Below are 23065 nucleotides of genomic sequence, written 5' to 3'. Positions count from 1 at the left end.
TTTAATGCAAAAGAAATCGCTCTTATAGCATTTCTTGATATTGAGGGCGCGTTCGATAACGCTTCTTATTCGTCTATAGGTTCGGCAATGTTGAGGAGAAACTTCGACCCATGCATTGCAACCTGGGTACATGCTATGCTAGCAAATCGACAGATCTCATCTGAGCTGAGTGATTCGCGCATTACTGTAATGGCTACAAGGGGATGCCCTCAAGGGGGAGTACTATCTCCCTTATTGTGGTCATTAGTGGTGGACGAACTGCTAGATAGCTTAGAAAGAAGGGGTTTTGAAGTTGTTGGATACGCAGATGACGTAGTCATTATTGTACGAGGCAAATTTGACAGCGTTATTTCATCAAGGATGCAAATTGCTCTCAATCACACACTCTCCTGGTGTCAAAAAGAGAAACTAGGAATAAACCCTTCAAAAACAACAATTGTACCGTTCACAAAAAGACGAAAGGTACAACTCCACCCTCTTTTCTTGAACCAAATACAATTAGTTTACTCAAATGAGGTCAAGTATCTTGGCATCACACTTGACGCAAAACTAAATTGGAACACCCATCTTCAAACAATCATAAATAAAGGTCTCAATTCACTCTGGGTTTGCTCAAAGACCTGTGGTAAAACATGGGGTCTAAAACCCAGTATGATCATGTGGATCTATAAAACAATCGTTCGGCCTAGAATAACCTATGCGTCCCTTGTTTGGTGGCCTAAGACAAAGGAAGCTACGGCTAGAGCTAAGCTGAACAAAATTCAACGTACTGCCTGTATTGCCATAACCGGTGCAGTTCGTAGTACCCCCTCGTTTGCCCTAGATGCTATACTCAATCTGCCCCGGCTGGATCAATTCATAAAGCTGGATGCTGAGAAAAGTGCTCTTCGGCTAAAACGATCAACAGTCCTACTGTCAGGGGACTTAACAGGTCACCTCAGTATATTAAACGAATTTTCGATAAATCCTATTGTTGAAAAATGTAGTGACTGGATGGAAAAAGTGGTAAACTATGACTCGCCATTCACGGTGGTCTTTCCTTCTCGTGAGGAATGGGAAGGAGGTGGACCCACCATTTCACCGGGATCTATTAAATTCTACACAGATGGTTCAAAAATGAATAATTTGACAGGGTCTGGAGTATACGGACCGAAAACCAAAATCTCTGTCTCTCTTGGACAGTGGCCTACAGTATTTCAAGCAGAAGTCTATGCAATCAAGGAATGTGCGCAGCTGTGTCTGAAAAGAAATTACAGACATGCCACCATATGTATTTTCTCTGATAGTCAAGCAGCGCTTCAATCTTTGAAGGCTTTCACTTGCAACTCAAAACTTGTGTGGGAATGCATTCTTGCACTGAAATCCCTAGCTGAACGCAATCGAGTTAAACTATATTGGATCCCAGGACATACGGGTCTAGAGGGTAACGAAATTGCCGATCAGCTAGCAAGGAATGGATCAACCAATATGTTCATTGGTCCAGAGCCATTCCTTGGCATTTCAAACTCTGCACTAAACACGGAATTGAACAACTGGTTGTTCGGTCAAATTCAATCAAATTGGAATACAGTTTCCAATGCGAATCAGTCCAAAAGGTTCGTAACAATAAACACGACACAAACACAAAAACTTATAGGTCTCAACAAAAGGGATCTCAGAACATACATCGGTCTAATAACTGGTCACTGCCCAAGCAGATACCACTTATACAAGATCGGTGTCGTCCAAAACACAAATTGCCGTTTCTGTGACGAGACGGACGAAACCTCACAACACCTTCTCTGCTCTTGCAGTGCACACATCCATCGTAGGTTCAAAATATTTGGCAAGCACTACTTACAGCCAGCTGATATTTGGAACGCATCCCCCAGGGAGGTGGTTAGCTTTATTAGGCTGATCACGCCAGATTGGGGGAACTACAACACTGCAACCTAGGACTTCTGCCCATCAATGGCAGATGGTTCAAAGTTCAGTCAAATGCGCAAAGTATTCCGGAGGCACATTTGCTACTGGAAAACATTGTGTACATAGAGTAATAGGGTATATCACAATAGTCCTAAAAAATGGACGCAGTGATCCCACACCCGACAGAAGAAGAGAAGAAGGATGGTATCGGATAATCACCCTTAAAGATGGGCCCGGACGGGGCCGCTTGTCTGCTTCGGCTGATAGGCACAATCAGGGAAACAGAGCAGCTCCCGGAGGAGTGGAAGCAAGGCGTTATATGCCCTACCTACAAAAAGGGCGACAAACTGGAGTGTGAAAATTATCGTACAATCACTATCCTAAACGCCGCCTGCAAAGTGAGTATCGAGCAGGTTTCATTGACAGCCGCTCGATAACGGTCCAGATCTTTTCCGTGCGGCAAATCCTTCAGAAATGCTGTGAGTATCAGGTCCTTACGCACCATTTGTTCATCGATTTCAAGGTGACTTACGACAGTATTGACCTATAGAGCTATGGAAAATCATGGACGAGAACAGCTTTCCCGGGAAACTCACAAGATTGATTAGAGCAGCGATGGACGGTGCGCAAAACTGCGTGAAGATCTCGGGTGAACACTCCAGTTCGTTCGAGTCTCGGCGGGGACTGCGACAGGGCGATGGGCTTTCGTTCCTGTTGTTCAATATTGCGCTTGAAGGTGTCATGCGGAGAGCCGGACTTATCAGTCGAGGCACGATCCGGACAATTTGTTTGCTTCGCGGACGACATGGATATCATTGGGAGAAAATTCGAAACGGTGGCAGATTTGTTCACCCGCCTTAAACGCGAAGTAATAAGTGTCGGGCTAATGGTGAATGCGTCGAAAACAAAGTACAAGTTGGTAGGCGGAACTGAGCGTGACAGAGCCCGCCTAGGAAGTAGTGTCACGATAGAAGGGGATACCTTCGATGTGGTAGACGAGTTCGTCTACCTTGGATCCTTGCTGACGGCTGACAACAATTTAGTCGTGAAATACGGAGGCGCATCATCAGTGTAAATCGTGCCTACTATGGACTCCAGAAGAAACTGCGGTAAAGAAAGATTCACCCCCGCACGAAACGCACGATGTACAAAACGCTCATAAGACCGGAAGTCCTCTACAGGCAAAAGACGTGGACTTTGCTCGAAGAGGACTTGCAAGTTTTTGAACGCCGAGTGCTAGTGGCGGCGAAAGATGAACCACAAGCTCGCTCAACTCTACGGCGAACCATGGATCGTGACGGTAGCTAAAGCATGAAGGATACGCTGGGCAGAGCATGTTGCAAGAATGCCGGACAACAGCCCTGTAAAGATGGTGTTCGCCACGAATCCGATCGGAACAAAAAGGCGTGGGGCGCAGCGAGCTAGGTGGATTGACCAGGTGCACCAGGACCTGGAGAGCGTGGGTCGCAGTCGAGGATGGAGAGAAGCGGCCATGAACCGGGTGAATTGACGAAATATTATTGACGAGGACTGATAAATGTAAAACCACATAAATAAATAAAAATAATGGCAATGATATTGAAATCAATGACTGCATGATCGAATTGAGAAGTATTTTTTGGTATTCTTCAAATTCCTCTCTAATAAGAAGAAGGTAACAGAAGAAAATCATGTTTAAAGCGAAAAATAGAGCTTTAAAAGATTAAACAATACAAATAATGAATGAAAATTTTGTTTAAATTTCATTTTCCATATCTAAACTATCATAAAACATTATATGGCGATTTTCGCAATTGGGCCATACTGTATATCAGTGCGATAAGCACGAAAATACTCTGTGCCCTATAAATCCGACAAAATGTCAAACCCGGTGAGTTTCTCTACCGGAAATCGAACAAACGACCCTGGAAGCTTTCTTACGCGCTATATAATTTATTTTAAATTTTCATACAAAAAATCTTACCATGGGGGGAGGGGGGGTTGAAAAAGCCCGAAAATTTTTTTATGGACCGCCCCTTAACAGGGAACTTATTTAGGATATGGAATACCTTCGTACATTTTTACTGAAGGATTTCAATCCAATCACATGCCGTAAAACTTTTATAATTAAGGAAATTTTAAAAATCGTCAACGACCACCTATAATTGAAAATGTGAACAAAGTTTATCCCCCAAGACTAAGAAAAATATGTGCGCATCAAAGTCTGCTTGATATTCGGCGTAGAAAACTATCCTCTGATTGTGGTGTTTTCACTGCACTGTGGTAAACAGCTGTTATTATTGTTAGGTCAAAATGATTTGTGCTTATATGTTTGGGCTGTATTTTGATAGTGCCAATGAATTTTATAAGGAATTTTTATATTTCATAATGCATATTAAATTATAACGTTGAAGTATTGTATTTTGACCACTATATCACAGTGAGGCGTTAGTTGTGAGCAGGGTTGTTATTAGTCGCCGGATTCGACAGACTATCAGTGACGGTGACGAAAAATAAAAAGTTTTCGTCACTACCTCAGCTCAGCGCGGTGACGGGAAAAGTGACGAAAAATATTACTCTTGGGCTTTTTGCGGCTTTGTTTCGTCGTGGTCTCCTTGCCAGTCATTGAAGACAAAGAAAATGACGATCTTTTACGCACTGAATATTTTTCTCAATTTTTCGTCATCGGTCAGTGACGAAACCGATGGTTACCAACCCTGGTTGTGAGACGAAAATTTGTTGCGACCACAATGAATATGGATACGACTAAAAGAGGCATCGGTAAGTAATACTTCCATTGCATTATTTCCAATAAACGAATAAGACTTATCAAAATCTTATTGCACAATGCGAAAGCCTTTTGGGAAAAAATTGATTGGTATGATTCTACCCCATTACCCCGAATCCCATTACCCCGGATGGCATTAACCCGAACGCCATTACCCAGAATTTTAAAACCCCGAATGACCCATCACCCCGAATGACATTATCCCGAATTCTAATATCTTGGGGAAATGGCATCAATATCATCATGTCAATTCTCTTATAAGCAGGTGAAATCAACTCACCTGTAAAAAATCTGATCTGCTACGGCAAATGCAATGTAATATGTTGTTAACAAAATGTTAATGAAATCTTAGATTTGTGTTACCAAATTAGGATGATAGTGTTGTCTAATAACACAGAACACCTAGATATAAGAAATAATGAATGTAATGTTTGGAATGATACTAATAAAAAAAACATTATGTCAAGATAATTGCAAATTCGGGAAAATAGCATTTGGGGTGATGGAATGCGAGGTAATGGTTCATTCGGGGTGATGGCATTCGGGGTAACGGGGTAGAATCTCATCTTGGAAATAACAATGTTGACCTCGCCCCACAACGCAGGATAACTTATTAGCTACCCTGAGCCCCATTGAAAGCCCCCAATACGGCCTTTGAGCGAAAGTTTAAATTTATTTTTATTTCCATAATGTACATGAAAGATATCTAATAGTTTGAGTATTATTGCATCCTAAACCTAAGCTGTCTGTCAAAGATTGGAGAACTGCTCAAATCGGTCAACACCAGTCTATGGAGCAGATGGTGCCACTGGGAGATGAGCGGCTTGTGGCTGGAATCCGTTCTCATCGGCGACATAGCTGTAATGGATAGCAGTTTTAGAATGAGAATAAAATATTAATTTATGCTCGTATTAAAAATAAGCAAGTAGATTCTTACGTAAGTGACAGAATCTGTCCGTCAGGAGCCGTGTAGCTGAATGATCCGGTTTGTACACTAACTTTTACATCTTCCTCGCCGCCGATCGGGTTACCCGATGCATCTGTCTTGGGAGCTTTCACTTGCTTGATGGTTCCTTTATCGTCAACCTTGATTCCGTTATCAGTCTCAAAGCTGAAATTAAGCACAGCGTTAAGTTCCGCTATGAAGCAATTACATTTATTTCACTCAGGTTACACAAATTTTACGAGTTGAATATTTTTTTTAAACCAAAGAGGTTAGTTCAAACACAAATAAGCAGATTTTTCAGCATTATGCGCTAAAACTACGCAGTTGGATTTGCGAAAAGTATCAGCTCGGCAAAATTTTATTGACTCAGTAGAAAACAATAGTGTGTAGATTTGGGCGTTACATAATTCATAAAAGATTGAAAACTCAATCTTCTATATCTTTCTTGAAATCATATGGATTAAAATAGTGTTCTGTGAATTTTTAGGCATTTTCGGTGGTGATTTAAAGAATGCAAAAGATGATGTAGTTTGAAATGGGAAATACTGTGGAAAATTTTGAAATATGTTCCAAACACATTAGAAAAGAAATGAAAGTATAAACTTGTCATCTCATAGTGAAAACTATTTCTCCAAAACATAATCAAAAAAGTTGCTAAAGAAATAAATCCTTTTCGAGCTAGTTTTGTTTGAGGTTTTGGCAGAAATTTGCAGGACTTTAAGACCATACGCAGCTAAATAAGAGCAGCAACTTTATACCCTTTATATTTTCACTATGAGATAAAAAGTTTGTGCTGAAATTTCAATACTAACGAATTTGAAACATAATTAAAAAATTGTACATAGTAATTTCCAAACAAACCTATATCTCTGGGCCATCATCAAATCGCCTCCGAAAATGCTGAGCGTTTCACAAATAACTATAGATGTCGAAAGTAAGATATGGGAGATAAGGTTTGCAAACTTTTTCGAATCGTCCTAGTATAGACACACTAGCTTGCATATAAAACTTACGCGTAGTTGAAGGTTCCATCAGGTTGAACATCCGAAGTTTGGCTCACGATCTGGGCAGTGGCATCCTTCGATGCTTGTGGTGCAGCGTGCACAAAGGCCAACAGTAGGGCAACAGAAGCGATGAAAAGTTTCATGTTTTTGGATGATGATCACTTTGTTCGGACTACAATCGCGACTCACTATTGCTTGCACAATTCGAAAGGTTTGTTCACTCTGATGCCTTCCAAACGAACTGAATTGGTTTTATATGTCTGGTCGGTGTCATTGTGTTAAATTTTTCGAGGATTTTTTAATTGTGAGCATCTGTGTGATAAGGTAAGGTGAGATGATTGAAGTAATTAGCACAAGAGTGTCGGGATTTTATCAGGTTTTGCACCGGAAACGGTAGGAGGGTCGTCGTCATAGTCTTTTTCTGAACCGTTGTGGGGCTTCACAAGGATCGACAATAGAGTGTCACCTAACCATACAAATGCAACAGAACAAATGGTGAAAAAAGTGATCAAACTAGTGCAAAATTGATATCATTGCTAATTAATACGTTGGGGTTTCTGAAATAAGCAGAGTATTTCTATTCGGTGTTTCTGTTCCAATCTTCAATTTCGTTTCAAAATTTGCGCTCAACCATTAGTCTGAGACGATGATGGATGGGACAGAGCTCAGAGAGTTCTATTGATCGGATAATGAACACCTGAAACCAGTGATTGTACAGAGGCTCCCAAAGCGTTCCAGGGGTCCCCGAAAGTTCAGTGATTTCCAAAGCAATCTCACGTGTTTGAAGATTTCTCAAAGGTTTTAAATAAGTTTTCTGAGGTACTCTTCTACCTCTGCTGTTTTCGGGTGTTAGGTATCAACTGGACTAGAGCCTGTTTTACAACTTTCTCATAAGCGCTTTCATAGTTATTAACTGAGAAAGCTTCCATTATATATGGCCAATTAGTGAATGTGTAATCAAAAGTATGGCATGCATGAAGATACTCGATGTCCAGAGAAGTTAAGGAAAATTTATCTTTTAAAAAATAGTCAAGACCGGCGTTATTTGAACTCTTGACACTTGACTTGGTCTTGTTGAACAGCTGCTCTTTTATCACGACGGATATTTGGGCCCCTCTCAGCGGTAGTCAGGAGAAAAACCCGAAAGAGATTTCTAGGATTAATCTAGGTTCAAGGAAAGATCTCTCTCTAATCAATTTAACACCAACATATCCAAGTTGTCTCAGTGGTTCACAGGTTCCTAGATATTTTCAAAGGTTTACAATGAGTTCCTTAGGGAGTTTATAAGTCACTACAATTTTTTTATTAAATTTAGGGGAGGGATTATTAGAGTATGCTTAAAACTACAAATTGAACTTTAACACTTCACTTTTGCAATAAAATATAGAATACAAAAATCACTTGTAAGGCGAGCAAATACCTTTAAACTCTAATATGTCAAGATAAGCAACACAAGGTATTTGCTCGCCTTACAAGTGATTTTAGTATTTTATTTTTTTTGCAAAAGTGAAGTGTTAAAGTTCAATTTGTAGTTTTAGAGTTTATAAGGTATTCTCCAGAAATTCATCTAAAGAATTCTCCAGATATGTTACCCTTCATGCTCAAAACACAAGAAGACGGATTTGGTACGAAAGCTGAATTATTTCACAATACAAACTGAAAAACAATGAAAAGATTGAGCCTCCGAATGTTTAGTTTTGTACAACAACTCAGTGATCAAGCAATAAGTGGTTATTCCTGGGTTATTTTAAAATACATAAAGGTCTAGAATGGTCAGACGTCCAATTTTTTCTAAAAGAGTTACAGTGCCCATTCGATGACATGGCTTGTTTTGGAAACCTTACCGTTCGATTCTGGCCAAATTTGTTTATGTTTCAAAGTTTTTCTTGCAATCAAGTCCTGGTAGAAAGGAAGAAATTTCTCAAATCGGCCTTTTTATACAAACGTACCAACTGCTCACGTAAAAAAAAAAAAAACAAAAAAGGTTGGACATAAAAAAGAAGGTTGGAGTTCCTCGAGGAATTCCATCAGGATTTCTTCTAGGTGTATCATTCTAGGTGTATCCTCTAGGGATTCTATCAGGATTTCCTAAAGGGATTCCATCAGGAATTCGTCCAATGATTCCATCGAGAGTTCCTTCCAGAATATTTGTAGGAATTCCTCCAAAGACTCCATCAAGAGTTCCTTCAGGGATTCGATCATGAGTTTCTCTAGGGATTCTGTCAGGAGTACCTTTAGGGCTTCGATTAGAGTTCTTTTTGTGATGTCATCAAGAGTTCCTTCAGGGATTCCATCAGGAGTTCTTTCAGAGATTCCATCTGGAAATACTCCAATTATTCTATCAAGAGTTCCTCCATAGATTATATCAGGAATGCCATCAGGATTCCTTCTTGGGATATCATAAGAAGTCCTTCTAGGGATTCTTTCAGGAGTTTCATCAGGAATTCCTCCAGGTGATATAATAGGAGGGTTTCAAAGATCCATCAGGATTTTTTATGGATCGCATGGGGAATTCCTCCAGGGATTCCATCAGGAATCTTATCAGTAATTTATTCAATAATTTCAACAGGAGTTCTTAAAGAGAATCCATTAGATGTTCCTCTAGAGATTTCATCAGAAGTTTCTTCAGAGATTCCACCTGGAACTCATCCAGGGTTTACATCAGGAGTTGTTCTGGGGATTGCATCAGGAGTTCTTTTAGGGATTTCATCAGGAGTTCCTTCAGGGATTTCATTTTCTTTAGATATTGCACCTGGAATTCATACAAGGCTTTTATCAAAAGTTTCTGTGGGGATTCCATCAGGAGTCTCCTGAGTCTTTTAACAGGAATTCTTGTTCGGATTCCATCAGGATTCAGTTAAGAATTTCTACAGGGATAACAACGGAAGCTCTTCTAATTTAATAGTTCCTCCAGGGATTCGATCAGGAGTTCTATCAGAAATTCCACTTGGAATTCCTACAGGGTTTCTTTCAGAAGTTTATCTAGGGATTCCATCACGATTTCCTTCGGAGGTTGCACCTGGAATTCCTCTAAAGATTATATCAGGGGTTCCTCAAGGAATTCCATCAGGATTTCTTCTTGGGATATTTTAAGGAGTTCATCCAGGCATGTTATCAGGAATGTCTTCAGGGATTACATAAGGAGTTCCTATAGGGACCCGTCAGGAGTTCCTTCAGAGATTCCATTAGGTGTTCCTCCAGGGATATAATCAGGAGTTCTTTTAGGGATTATACCAGGACTTCCTCTAGGGTTTACATTAGGAATTCCTTCAGAGATTTAACTTGGATTTCTTACAAGGATTCTTCCATGTATTCCATTAGCAATATTTCTTCCATGAACTTCTTCCATGCATTCCATTAAAAATATTTCTAAAATTTCATTATAAAATCCACCTGGGCTTCCATCATGAACACCTTCTGGGATTCCATCAGGAATTCTTCCAAAGATTTCCTCTAGGATTATTCTGGGTTCCATCAGGCTACTTATTATGGATTCGTTCCGAAATTTATTAAGGGATTTTTATAGAATTTTCTTCCAGGGGTTTTTCTAAGGAATTCTTTTCTTCAGATAGTTCCTCCAGGAACTCTTCAAGGGAGTCCACCCGGAATTCCCTCCCGAAATTTATCAGGGGATGTCACACGAAATTCCTCAAAGAATAATTTCTTAATGAATTCCTCCCGTAATAGCTCTACGGATTCTCGAGTATTATCAGGAATTCCTCCAGGGAATCTCCGGAATTACTCAAGAAATTCCTTCCGGAATTTCTCAAAAGATTCCTCGCGTAATACATCAAGAGATTCCTCCCGGAATTCCTTTCCTTCCCTTTGCTGAAATTCTCATATGGATTCCATGAGATTTACCGGGAATTCAAAAAAACCTCCAGAGGTTCTTCTAAAATTTTCTGGAAAAAATCCCCCAAGGATTCCACCAAGATGAACTCTAAGGGTTTCATTACGAATTTCCTATGGAAATTGACCGCAATTTCCTATAAAAATTCCGCCAATAACTCCAGAGGATTAAATAAACCATTTCTCTGAATGCCTCCAGGTTGATTCCCTAATTTTTTTTTTGCTGGAAAAATCCATGGATCAATTTCTTGAGAAATCCTTGGAGGAACCACTAAAGGAATCACTGGAAAAATTCCCAGAGAACTCCCTGGAGAAATTCCTTAATATATATTTGGAAGAGCATCTAAAGTAATCATTTAAGGAGCTCCTAAAGGATTGTCTAAGTAAATTCCTAGTAGATATCTTTCAAGAAATTCTAGAAGGAATTAATAGATAAATTCTTTTTGGAATCCTCGGAGAAATTTCTGGTAGATTCTTGAACTAATTCCTGCAGAAATCCCAGGACGAATGCCTCGTAGGGTCCCTTCAGATATACAAAGAAAAAACTGTGAAGGAAACAATGCTGGTATTTTGAAATTTATTTATTAAACATTTCTTAGAAGAATAACAGAGAAACCTCTCGTGAGGAAACCTCTCAAAAAATTGCAAGTGGAATATCTAAACAAATTTCTGGCGATAATGCGTGTAGGAAGTTTTGATTACTTCTTTTGCAGTATTCTCGTGAAATCCTGGTGAAATTTTTGGAGGAATTCTTGGCGAAATTCCTGGAGGGATGCCTTGATGAATTCTTGAAGAAATTCTGATTCTATTGTAAATGTTCCTGGAGTAAACCTCTGCATGTATTTCTGTAGGCATTTCTGGAGAAATTTCTAGCGAAAATTGGTGAAAAGTTTTCTGGAGTAATTAATGGTGGAATTACTAGCAAAATCACTGGAAGATTTTTGATAGGAGAAATTTCACGTGGAAATTCATGGTGGAAGTTTTGATAGAAATTCTGTATTAATGAATTGGAAGGGATTTCTTGAGCAATCTCTTTAAGAATTTCTAGAGGAATTCCTGATGGAATCATAGGATAAAAGCCCTGATAGAATCTGTTTAGAAATTGCTGGAGTAATTTTCAAATAAATCTTTGGAGGATTTTTGGTGGAAGTATTGAAACAAGTGTGGTATGGTTCGCTGAAGAAATCCTTCGAGAACTTTTGTATAAATCCCGAGAGGAATCTGTAGAAATATTACTAGAAAGAATGAAATGAAAAATTGTCTAGTGGAAGTTTTGAAGCACCTCTTTGTTGAATTTAAGGAGGAACCCTAGGAGGGAGTCCTGAAAAAAGTACTGGTTAAATCCTTGGGGGAATTTGTGGTGATGAATTTCTTGAGAAATATTTAAAATTATTTATAATGTGATTCCTGGGTAATGCGTAATGGAACCTTGGATCTAACTTCAAGAATTCCTGAAGGAATCTATGAATAAATGTTATAGCCTAGGAAAAAGCCCCGAAGTTTACTGAAGAAATTACTTGAGGATTTTTTGGATTGATCCTTCAAGGAATCAGGAGGAAATCCTGAATAATTTGTAGAGGAACATTTGCAGGTGTCTCTGGAAGAATGCGACCTGAAAGTATACCTAAAGGATTTTCTTCTGATTGAATCTGTGGATAAATTTCTAGAGAAATTAAGACAATTGTGCTTCTTAGATTTTCATGGATTCAAAGAGTCTCCTCCATGTTTCTTCTTTGAATTTTGAAAACTACAAAAGTTTTTCAAAAGTCTTACAAATATTCTTAAATGGATTTCAATAAGAATACAAACATTTCCAAGCAGTTTAAAAAATTAGGAGCCAAATGTCTCCTTGAGTCCTCCGAAATAAAAATCGTGGGAAATGTTTGAACCATTTCCCTTGGCTACCGGCCAGTTTTGCTTTTGACAGTTCAGTGGTTCCCTTGTAAACCCCTTGTGAACTTCTGTGAATCTCTGTAAACTATTTGAACGGGTGTTGAATACCAACCCTTGCAAATGTTTTTTTTCTCCTTCCATCTCTAGGGTCTTCTGACCTCATTCCGCAGTTTGCATAAATATTAGGAAATCTCAGTAAACTCGGCAGCACTTGAGACAATAAATTCAGGATTTCAGGAATTGCTGTAACGCACAACAGTTACCGTAATTTTGGGTAATATTGATTATTTTTTACTGTTTTTCATGTCTAATTTCAATGATATTGCCAATGCCGAACAACTGAAAGCATATACCGAAAGTTTCATACAGAAGTGATTTAAGTACTGAAAATCGCCTCTAAAAGAAAAAATCAAGAGAACCTATTTTGGGGTGATATTGATCACTTGTCAAAACGATTATTGTTAAGTTTGAAAACAACTTTATTGTATTAATTTGGGCTCCGTGAATCCATATATGCTTACAAAATTCTTAACAATGCAAGATATACGGAAATAATAAACAATTAAATTCCAAGAATACCGCAAAAAACGCCTAAATGTAGGCAATTTACGAAGGAATCTTCTGATATTTATCAAAAATTCAATGATTTCAACAAAATGAGAAAATTGGTATGAATTTCAATGATAATGATAAAATCCGTTTTGGGGATACATTCCAAGTATCCTCACAAACTTTCAGGTTGACACCATGGCCAAATCCTTGTTTAGGACTAGAAGTTTATTGATGTCTACTTATATCACACCGAACCCGATAATGGAATTTTAAATTAATTTCATAGAAATTAACATTATTTAACTCAAAAAACATCACGACATACAATTTGACAGTTGTTAAGACAAACAACGTTAATTTACTATAGGTTGAATTGATTTTCGTGCTCTTAAGAAATAAAATCGTGTGACACAATGATCAATTTCACCCTACCGATCAATTTCACCCGATTTTACGATATATCAATAACGCATCGCATCTCTCAATAGGGATAGAAACGTTTTCAAAAGGTGGAAGCAGCACTACAAAGAACATCTGAACGACACTGAGGGCATAAGTATGGAATTTTATAGCAGTAAGCAAAAGGACAACGGTGTACCGGGAAATCAAAGTACGAAAAGAACACCAATTAAGTTGTAGAAAATGTAATATGGTGATAATATTTTACCAGTTAAACTAAGCTTATTAAATATCTTGAAAAATTACATAACTTGAGTTGGCTTTGAACTCGGACAGTTATTTTCACCTGCTCGGGCGCTTGCAGCAGACCGCACCGACCAATGTCAGCAAGGTGCGTTATTGATGCAAATTAGACAAATCGCTTCGTTCATTTTTCAACGGCTAACACACGACTCCTCGCTTCAAAGAATTTGTCACCGCCGAAACGTCTCATAAGACTAATGGGATGCACACACGCCCCATAATGAGCGATTGCTGCACCATTATCCTCCACAATAGACAGATTGATATCGGGCCGAAACAATTATATTTTGTTATAGGGTAGATGTACCGGCATTTGCCATGGACCTATGCACGTGTTCACTATTTGACGTTTTCAGCAGTGCCGTGTTATTTATGTGACCATGGAAACTTGTGGATTCGGCACCGTTCAAATGTCAAATTAGTAAATTCGTGCATTGATCCATAGTACCAGTATTTGCCATCCCAGATACAAGAACATGTAACATTTTAAAGAACGAAAGTTATTATTATTATGCCGAACTTCCAAATGCGAAATGACCAACCCTCGGCGAATACCGGTACACCTACCCTAGCACCGGGTTCCAGACACTACGGCTGGAAGAGGGCAAATCTTTTGTTCTGTTGCGCAAAGAGATTCACGAGCCGATCTCGTTAGAAAGGTATAGACCGAGGTTTAAGTATAGAACAGAAACAGAACAAAGTTTTTGAGACCCTAGCAGGGTTGGGTCTTGCCGCTCTAATTGGGTGGGAGAGTTTCGGAACAACATGTTTACTTATTGCACTGTGCATTGGAAGCAGAGCGGCGCCGCGGTCGGAGTTTTGCCGCTGATTGGAGTTTTCCGTGCACGATGGATGATGAAAATCCCAGAGATCAGACAATCGTACTCACAGCCAGCATTCACGAACAAGTTGCCATTTGGCCGGTGGATTCTTGAAGTTGGGTTGTGGTGAGGTTTCCGACTCTAAGGGCAGTGGCTGATGGGGAGAACACCCTTTTTCTGTTTCTGCACTTTTTTTTTAGTTTGGCGTTTTACTGCTATATAAATGCAGTTTACTAGGCCATTTTTGGATGCAGTGCTGTATCACATTCGCAGTGTTCTGGTGGGAAGTTTAGAGCCGGTGAATCAAGTGAATTAATTCATAATGATACTCAAAGGACTAACGTTTTTGGTCGTGATACTAGTTGTGAGTGGTCAGCAGAAAAATCAGGGACCAAAATTTAAGGACATCCCTATTGTGTCTCACGAAAATGTGCTGGAGGTTGATGGGAAGTTTCGATACAGGTATAGTGCAGATTTTGTACTTGAATACGTGGTTGAAATGAGAATATTTACGTGATTTCACTTTCCAGCTATGAAGGCGGTGATGGCACTCGAGCAGTTCAGGATGGACAGCAGATTTTCGTGAACAATCAAGCCGGTACAGCTTCGCAAGGGCAGTACACCTATCAGGTTCGTGTTTAGTTGGTTACTTCTTAGAAGATGTTTAATCCCGATGATTTTTTTTACGCACAGGGCGATGATGGCAAAACCTACAGCGTGTCCTACACTGCCGATGAGAATGGATATCGTCCCTCGGCTGAACATCTTCCAACTCCTCCGCCAGTTCCGGCACCGATTGCACGAGCCTTGGCATTTCTCGCAACTTTGCCGCCTCAGAAAGAGAATAACAGGAAGTTTTGAGTACTATAGGTGTAGTGTTAGATTTTTATTTATGAAAGTGTTGCTGCATCGATTGAAAAACCATGCCAAGATGGTTTCGAAGCTACGAGTGATGAAACAAATAAAAAGTTTTAAAATTTAGGCAACTTTTGTCAAGATTATTTCAGCATGAAATCACTTGGCGTATATCACGTATAAGAGTCGCTGGTGAGAATGTTATAAACTTAACAGGTAATCGTGAAGTTACATACCAGGATCGCGAGTGCGTTTAAATTTCCTTCTCCTCACGTTTTAAGGTCGTCTCAAGAGTTTAAGATCAACGTCTATAATCACGGATTCAAATTTAGGTATTGCATTGCCCCTTGCTTCAACAATGGAATTTGTAAAAGTCTCGAGAGCATTGTCAACATTAAGTTTTGTTTGCAAAGAAATGTTAACATCAAGATTACTATCGATGTATGTTTCATATGTATTCCAGTCGGCCCGTAAATAATTGAAAGTGGAGCTGATATCATTGAGAATCGCTTCATGGGATATTTGAAATGTAACAGGGATATGATCAGAATCAAAATCAGCATGAGTAATCAGTTGGCTACAAAGATGACTAGAGTCCGTTAAGATCAAATCATTCGTAGATGGATTTCTAGAAGAGGAAAAACATGTAGGGCTATCAGGGTATTGAATTAAGAAATATCCCGAAGAGCACTCGTCAAATAAAATTCTGCCGTTGGAATTACTTTGCGAGTCACTGAGCGATTTTTGGCATTAAAGTAACCAATGCCAAAAAAAAAATGACGAGTCAACTTCCGCAAGTCATTTTGAAGCAAATTAACCTTCTGCCCAGGTAATTGAAAAGGCAAATAGGCAGCTATGAAAGCATATTTACCAAGCTGTGTTTCAATAGAAACACCCAAAGTATCAAAAACTTTAGCTTCAAATTACGAGAAAAGTTTATGTGTTATACGCCTATAAACGATGATTGAAACTCCCCCACATGCCCCATCAAGTCGATCATTACGATAAACAGCAAAGTTTTGATCTCTTTTGAGTTTGGATCCAGGTTTCAAATAAGTTTCATTTATAAATCATAATGTCTTTGAAACAGGAGCTCAAAACGAATTTTTGTAGAACAAATGTAGTTAAATTAAGTGTAGAGCACTGGATAAAGAACAAGGTTAAGATGCAGATCATTGACCAGGTTCGGATTATTTAACACAAACCGAAAAGAACTTAAATACATCGGCCATACTAAACATACATTTATTTACGATTATTTACAGCACTGTTGAAGTGCATTAAATAGAGTCATCCTACGCGACTGGCGCTACTGGAAGATGAGCTCCCTGCGGTTGGAAGCCATTTTCATCGGCAATATATCTGTAGCAAAGAAAACCGCAAACATTTCAATTAAACGAACAAATGTACATTTGGAGAACCTTACTTGATCGTTATAATTTGTCCATCAGGAGCTGTATACTGGAACGATCCCGTCTGAACCGATACGGGGATCACATCTTCACCGATAGCTCGACCTGTTGCATCTGTTTTAGGGACTTTTACTTGCCGAATGGTACCTTGGTCTTCAACTTTGATTCCATTTCCCGTCTCGAAGCTGAAATAAATGTTTAATTCTTAAATATATTCACAAAATCATTTATTACCAAACTTACGCATAATTGAAGCTTCCATCCGGTTGGATATCTGAGTTCTGGCTTACGATTTGACTTTCAGCATCCTTCTGATTTAGAGGCGGTGCAGCGCTGGCAAGGGTCACCAAAAGGGCAAGAGCTCCAACGAACAGTTTCATGGTTTTCAGGTTATCTTCAATTCCAATAGGATCTCAGTGTGCCAAATAAACGAAAGATGAATGCAGTCTGATGCCACGGGATAGAATTTGGTCAGCTTATATATGAAATTTCCTTGTCGGAAATTTATTCCCAAGAATATCACCCCCATAAGGATAAAAAGAAATCGGTTTTTGATGCTCAAGGAATGAGGAAAAAGAAAGACGATGACCGCCAAAGTATTCAGTCGCGACTTATGTGCAAACCGGTATGGATTAGCTGACGATGTTTGTTTAAATTTTGGCACATGTCATTATACTCATATTTAACAGTTTGGATGCTTTTGTGCAGTCAGCGGTGGTGGCGCCTACAGTTTATCGAGAGTGAAATTCTGTTGATGAAGGTTGTGCAAAGAAATTAACAGGTCGTGGACGAGTAATTAATTGAACGTTTCCAATCTTAAAGAGTGCACATCATTTATATTGTCTATGTATAGATTTGAGTTAACCTTTACATGTTAAACAATAAAGGTAAATGAACAAGTCACCCTCGATCATATTTGTTTAATTTTGTAAAAAGAACAATTGTGTCTTCAATCAGTTATCACGATTCCGGGATTATCTATTATCATTTATTAATGAATTGTAACTGTCAATATAGAAATGGGAAGAGTTCTTGTTTTTTTATTTGTTTCTTCGATTTTGGAGCAGAAAAAAACTATTAGGGTGATGTGCTAGTATCCATCGTATTAAGCATTGATCACTGAGAACTGCAATTTGCCCAGTATTGCAGTGAATGATGCTGATACAAACCGATGCCAAACAATTCTTTCTCAAAGCGGCTTTAGCATTGTACATTAAGATTTTGATAAATCTTGATCTCTTTTTGAAAAAAAAGCAAAGAAAATGCATCTTGCCGTATTCTCAATCCATCGTATCGTTTTCATTTCTGTCGCAAACAGTTTCCAGATTCGTCGCTCAGCTAACGGCTCACTGTGATATAGTCAGTGGTCGAAACACAACATATCAACGCTATAATAAAACGTTTTACTAGAATATATTGATCTTCGGGCATCTCCCTCGATTTCTTCAACATGATGGAACATACTAATTTCCTTTAAAATTCATTGTTCGCCATCAATATTCAGCTCAAACATATTAACACAATTCCTTTTGACCTAACAATTATGCCACTTGCTCACAGTGCAGTGAAAACAACACAATCGAAGGAACCGTATTTTTTTCGTCGAGCGTCGCGCTCAAGCTGTTTTCCTCACAACGAACTTTGTTTACATTCTCAGTTTGACGCGGTCGTTGAGGAAATTTCATAAAATTTCGTGAATTATAGAACGTTTACGGTGTGTGATTGGAATGAAATCCTTCAGTTAAGAAGTACGAAGGATTTCCATAGTGAAAAAAGGTGCCCGGCGAAATAAGGCGGGAAGAAACTTGTATCATAAAGTGGTGTGACTGATGTCGATCATTAAGCATTTCTCTCGAATCGTGTTCGGCCATGCGATTTCGGTGAAAAAGTGCAAAGTGGATAATTGAACTGAAGTTATTAAACGAAATACAGTAGTTTTATTGCATTCTTGGTGTACAAGTGTACAAACCATAACAGCTTTCACAAAATTACACTTGGAAAATGAATGCATGTTGCAGGTAAGGTGTAATATCCGCCGCAGTGGAACATTTTAAGTTTGATACGACGAATAATAGCGCTAACGACAAAGTAGAACGAATCCCTAGCTCTTCTACCAGGGGAGTAGAAACTTACATCAACTACAAAGGGTCCGCAAAAAAGTCGGAAGTGCAACTTTGACTCTGTCGTTTTCGAAGCGATTTTCAAAAAATATTCAGCAATGGAACCGGACCAGTCTTGGGAACTGTGACCACAATTCATCACAGTTCATCGATTCTGCCATTCCACCAAAACACAAAGCAGCAGCAGCATCAATACCATCAGGCGTTGCGCTGCCAACGGTTCACACACTTCTTGACTGTTTTTGTCTCTCCACTATGACCATTTTCGGGCAGCCATTCCAAGCTGAATGATTGAAAAAAGTGTTAAATCATTCAATCGCTAATATTTCGCTTGTGTTTTCAACTAATTGAAATCTATTAGCTCTAACAGAAAGACAATAATCATTCCGTTACGATACATATAAACAAGTTCAATTTCATACTGCCTTTATCGAGCAAAAATACAAAACCCCGAAAACCGCAAAAATCGTGTCACCACTGTGCTCGAGTCATTTCGCATTCGGGGTTGAAAAACGTTAGGAAGAAGAAGATTACATTTTTGAAGAGCCGTGACATTTTTTTGTTTTGAACCGTCATGGGTTGCTTTGGATGTTGATGGTCGTGTAGAAAGATGTAAATGTAGAGGCGGTAAATGTTTGCTCCAGTACTTTTCTCATCCCTGAACCGGACACTATTCAAGATTGATGTTCATTTTTAGGTTTTTGAAACAGATGCGTTTACCCAAACTTATTAAGCAAAAAAACACTTCCTAGTTTTATATTGAAAAACATTTTTTTCACAAATTCATCAATAGAACAAAATTTAAGGTAAAACAGTTTGGAATCAACTTCTAGGATTGCACTAAACGCATGAGTAGGGGCACAAGTCGGCCATTGTACCGGTCATCTTTGAATTCCGAGATGTTTCACCTTAAAATGGGGACATATATATTTTTTCGAGATTAATTTGCTTGTTTGGGGACATTTATATATTTTTTCGAGATTAATTTGCTTGTTTGAGTGTAGTGAACATGTTTGAGCAGAAACAGATTTTTTTTATTACACTCAACATTTCTTGTACTTAAAATATTACGAACACCCCTGTTTGTGTTGACCCGTTTGCATAGAATATTGGATATTATTTGAGTAGCTCCTAGTTGAAAATGTTTTTTTTTGTAATGGCACAGTGCTTATGAAAAGATGCAAATAACATCATGATGCCAAATTGTTGGTTTTTTGTGTTAGCTTAAGACAAAGTTTAAGGAACAATTTGCTCAAGGTTGTCCCGAATTTCGCTATAGGCAGGTTTAGATTCCATATGGATTTTCATTTGTTACAGTTTTTGAAAGCTTAAGGACATCACCGGAAGGACATCACACGAATATAAGATTCAACAACCTAAAAGTTCTCAAAGCCAAAGAAAATCACCAATTCGCTAGCTTTGATCTGCATCTTCTATTTCAAAACATCCAAAGATCGATCTTTGATCAGCTTATAAACATACTTACAAGCTCATGACGTGCAATCGTGCGCTCTGAAATGTTTGTAGAGATATTGACTATAATATGTTTCATATTTTTATTTTATGGATCAAAAATAAATTACTCACATAGCTCAAGATGACGATAATTAACAGACAAATGGTCAAATTTTTCATGGCACACTTTATCATTTTTATCGTTTAAGAAAAATCATAAATATACCCAGTTTCAGTAAACACTTACATCTAAATTACACGATATCAACTTAAGAAACTGCTCTTAAACTGTATTGCATGGCTACTATGATAACTTATTTAAACAGGTTTTTAAAGTTTTTGTTCCATTACTTGTTATTTCTATAGGTCGATTGTCCGTACAGATCGACTTATGGAATGTTAGCTGTATTTGAGTAATATAATTATTGTAGAAAATGAAAAATATATTAAAAATACCAAAATATACCTTATTAAATGTTTAATCCATTCTATTTAGTATTGATCTTAGTAGCCCTTTGTGCTCTTATAGTACTATAATTGAAGTTTTTGTGTTTTTACTTAATTTTTATGCGTCGTATTATTAAATGTTTCCACCAATGTTTGTTTGTTATATGTTTATCGACAAAAATATTAAATGACAGTGTTCTTAAAAAACTGTCAAACTCGATCGAAATAACACGTTTTTTTCATTAATTTTGTTTTATTATGTCAATAGATAACTGCGTCAAAGTTAGTGGTTTGCGTGGTTTGATTTTTAATTACTATGATCTCTATGGCCTTTTACATAAATTACTTTTGTGCAGTCCTACTTTTTTCCCTAATATTCAGGAATAATGGATCTGGATCGCAGCAAGCCGTGCGCCGGTGTGGCTGCATTTTGAATTTTGCGTCACGTTTACCTCGCTCTGCTTTTTTTTTCTCGATTCGGCTTGTAAAAACTAGATTCGGCGGATGGTGCTATGCCACGTGCAAATGTTCTGTGGAAACATATTTTTCAAAGTGCTAAAAGTGTTTTTTTTGGGAGATGATTTGATGGCGTTTTGCTCGAAAGTGCTCTGTGATATATCCAGCAATTTAATTCGTTTCACGCGACTCGATTTTTTTTTCTATCTCCTGTTTGTGTTAAGTGTGATGATTGAAAATATGGAATGTGAAAAGCGACGGATTGCAAAGGAGTTTCGAAAAAGGAATTTGGTGAGTTTGTTCTGATCAGCAGCGCATAATCACAATGCGTAAATATTAACCATTTGATGGCCAGAACGTCTACTGAACGTATCCTTTGGCACTACCCTTTCCATCAACATTCCACAACATCCCGTAACATCTATGAGAGGTCGTAGAGTTCTCTGCATCTTTCTTAAGTAGGTGTTCAATCAATCATCCTTACCCATTCCCCAGCTTTCGCAAGGACGTGACCAGGACAGGTCTCGATTATTGGAGGATGCGTCAATCTTGTCTAAGAGTTAGAGGTTAGTCCCAAATCTCTGACTTTGGTAACGGACGGGAACGAATTTGTGTGAAATGGTTAATGCTAATGCTAATGCTAAGTCAAGTCTAGTACACGACACTGAAGATGGCCTTACAGTCGAAATACGCGTATCTTTCAAAAGATACAAACTCTAGTGGAATTAAATAGTACTAAATTCGGTTTTTCATCAACTTATGATTTTGTTAATTTTCGCAATTGTCTGATATACGAAGACAGAATTTTTCTATTCTGATTTTTCAGGTATACATTAGTCGCTATCCCTTTATCCTCAAAATTCTTTTAAATCTTGTTTGCTACTTTTGTTTCAGTTTGTTGTCTAATTCTCGTCACCACTGTAAAGCATGAGTAAAACACTTTTTCTTTTTTTTTAATTTGAACCAAATCTACTTTATAATGAATCAAGGACTGTGATGACAATTTCCAACAATTTCACAACTTACTACAGCTAAGTCGGGTCAGAACTTCACGTGAAGTTTGTGCGATGGGATTACAGTCAACTCTCCACCTCTCGATGATTTATATCTCGATATCTCTCCATATGCAGATGATTTCTTCGGTCCTTTCAATCTTCATACGCTTCCACTATTCACATGTCGATATCCTTGTTCTCTCGATATGTTCTAGTTCATTTTCGTTCGCCATTTTCTCGATATGCCGTTTCGATATGCCTATTATCGAAGGTGACTAGACCACCGTTCATCGACTTTGAAATAGTTTGAGAGTATGACCAGGTCCGTCCCACTCGGGCTCAGATTGGGTACCACTTCTAGTACTGCATTTGGTCCCTCGTTAGTGCAAAAGGTACCCAAGTTTGACAGATCGCAGTACACTTTGAACGGCATTCTAGATTACCTATTGAGCCATTAAATTTTGGGCAACTGCAAGGGACATGGGGGTCTTTAATTTGTCTTTGGTACGACATTGGGGTTATTTAATATTTTCCTGACAACGAAGTTGTTTTCCAATGTTTATATTAGAAGAGTTTGTTATTAGAGAAATGAGATTTCCTGGGAAATGATGTTCTGTTTTTCGTGATTCCCGTATTTCCCGCGAATTTTGTATTTTCCGGTTAGTTCTATTTTAAGAAAGAATTGACCATCTATTTTCAATAAAAAATCATCGCATAGTTTACTTTTTATATTATTCTATCCAATGACCTCACCAGATCACTAGTTACATTTCGATATTCATTTGCTGTTTCTCTTAATCAAATATTTGTTGATTAAATGGATATCACTCTAGCTATATGTTTTTCCAAAAAAGAGTAGTTGCCTGTTCAGAAGTTAAATAAGCAC

General features: G+C 38.3%; 3 protein-coding genes across 3 annotated transcripts; 1 reads left to right on the top strand and 2 right to left on the bottom strand.

Moving 5' to 3' along the window:
• Positions 1–5325: 5325 nt before the first annotated feature.
• Positions 5326–6863, bottom strand: LOC5577609 (cuticle protein CP14.6). The gene is made up of 3 exons (XM_001656553.2): positions 6632–6863; positions 5610–5783; positions 5326–5530 (listed from the first exon to the last, which is right to left on the bottom strand). Exons 1-3 carry the CDS (start codon positions 6763–6765, stop codon positions 5461–5463), a joined length of 378 nt encoding a protein of 125 aa, XP_001656603.1. The 5' UTR covers positions 6766–6863; the 3' UTR covers positions 5326–5460.
• A 7451-nt stretch (positions 6864–14314) lies between these two features.
• On the top strand, positions 14315–15392 carry LOC5577608 (endocuticle structural glycoprotein SgAbd-3). The gene is made up of 3 exons (XM_001656552.2): positions 14315–14901; positions 14970–15069; positions 15133–15392. Exons 1-3 carry the CDS (start codon positions 14762–14764, stop codon positions 15298–15300), a joined length of 408 nt encoding a protein of 135 aa, XP_001656602.1. The 5' UTR covers positions 14315–14761; the 3' UTR covers positions 15301–15392.
• A 1122-nt stretch (positions 15393–16514) lies between these two features.
• On the bottom strand, positions 16515–17165 carry LOC5577607 (cuticle protein CP14.6). The gene is made up of 3 exons (XM_001656551.2): positions 16950–17165; positions 16721–16891; positions 16515–16656 (listed from the first exon to the last, which is right to left on the bottom strand). The coding sequence occupies exons 1-3, from the start codon at positions 17084–17086 to the stop codon at positions 16590–16592; spliced, it is 375 nt and encodes a 124-aa protein (XP_001656601.2). The 5' UTR covers positions 17087–17165; the 3' UTR covers positions 16515–16589.
• Positions 17166–23065: the final 5900 nt, after the last annotated feature.

Source organism: Aedes aegypti, chromosome 2, assembly GCF_002204515.2.
Source record: "Aedes aegypti strain LVP_AGWG chromosome 2, AaegL5.0 Primary Assembly, whole genome shotgun sequence".
Classification (NCBI taxonomy): domain Eukaryota; kingdom Metazoa; phylum Arthropoda; class Insecta; order Diptera; family Culicidae; genus Aedes; species Aedes aegypti.
Note: the sequence above shows the minus strand (reverse complement) of the source record. Positions and strands in the feature narration are given on the sequence as shown.

Coding starts and splice junctions, on each gene's coding strand:
- LOC5577609 (XM_001656553.2), bottom strand. CDS start 6,765: ATGAAACTTTTCATCGCTTCTGTTGCCCTACTGTTGGCCTTTGTGCAC. Junction 5,784..6,631: donor GATGGAACCTTCAACTACGC/GTAAGTTTTATA, acceptor GCTTAATTTCAG/CTTTGAGACTGATAACGGAA. Junction 5,531..5,609: donor GGACAGATTCTGTCACTTAC/GTAAGAATCTAC, acceptor TATCCATTACAG/CTATGTCGCCGATGAGAACG.
- LOC5577608 (XM_001656552.2), top strand. CDS start 14,762: ATGATACTCAAAGGACTAACGTTTTTGGTCGTGATACTAGTTGTGAGT. Junction 14,902..14,969: donor GATGGGAAGTTTCGATACAG/GTATAGTGCAGA, acceptor TTCACTTTCCAG/CTATGAAGGCGGTGATGGCA. Junction 15,070..15,132: donor AAGGGCAGTACACCTATCAG/GTTCGTGTTTAG, acceptor TTTTACGCACAG/GGCGATGATGGCAAAACCTA.
- LOC5577607 (XM_001656551.2), bottom strand. CDS start 17,086: ATGAAACTGTTCGTTGGAGCTCTTGCCCTTTTGGTGACCCTTGCCAGC. Junction 16,892..16,949: donor GATGGAAGCTTCAATTATGC/GTAAGTTTGGTA, acceptor CATTTATTTCAG/CTTCGAGACGGGAAATGGAA. Junction 16,657..16,720: donor GGACAAATTATAACGATCAA/GTAAGGTTCTCC, acceptor TCTTTGCTACAG/ATATATTGCCGATGAAAATG.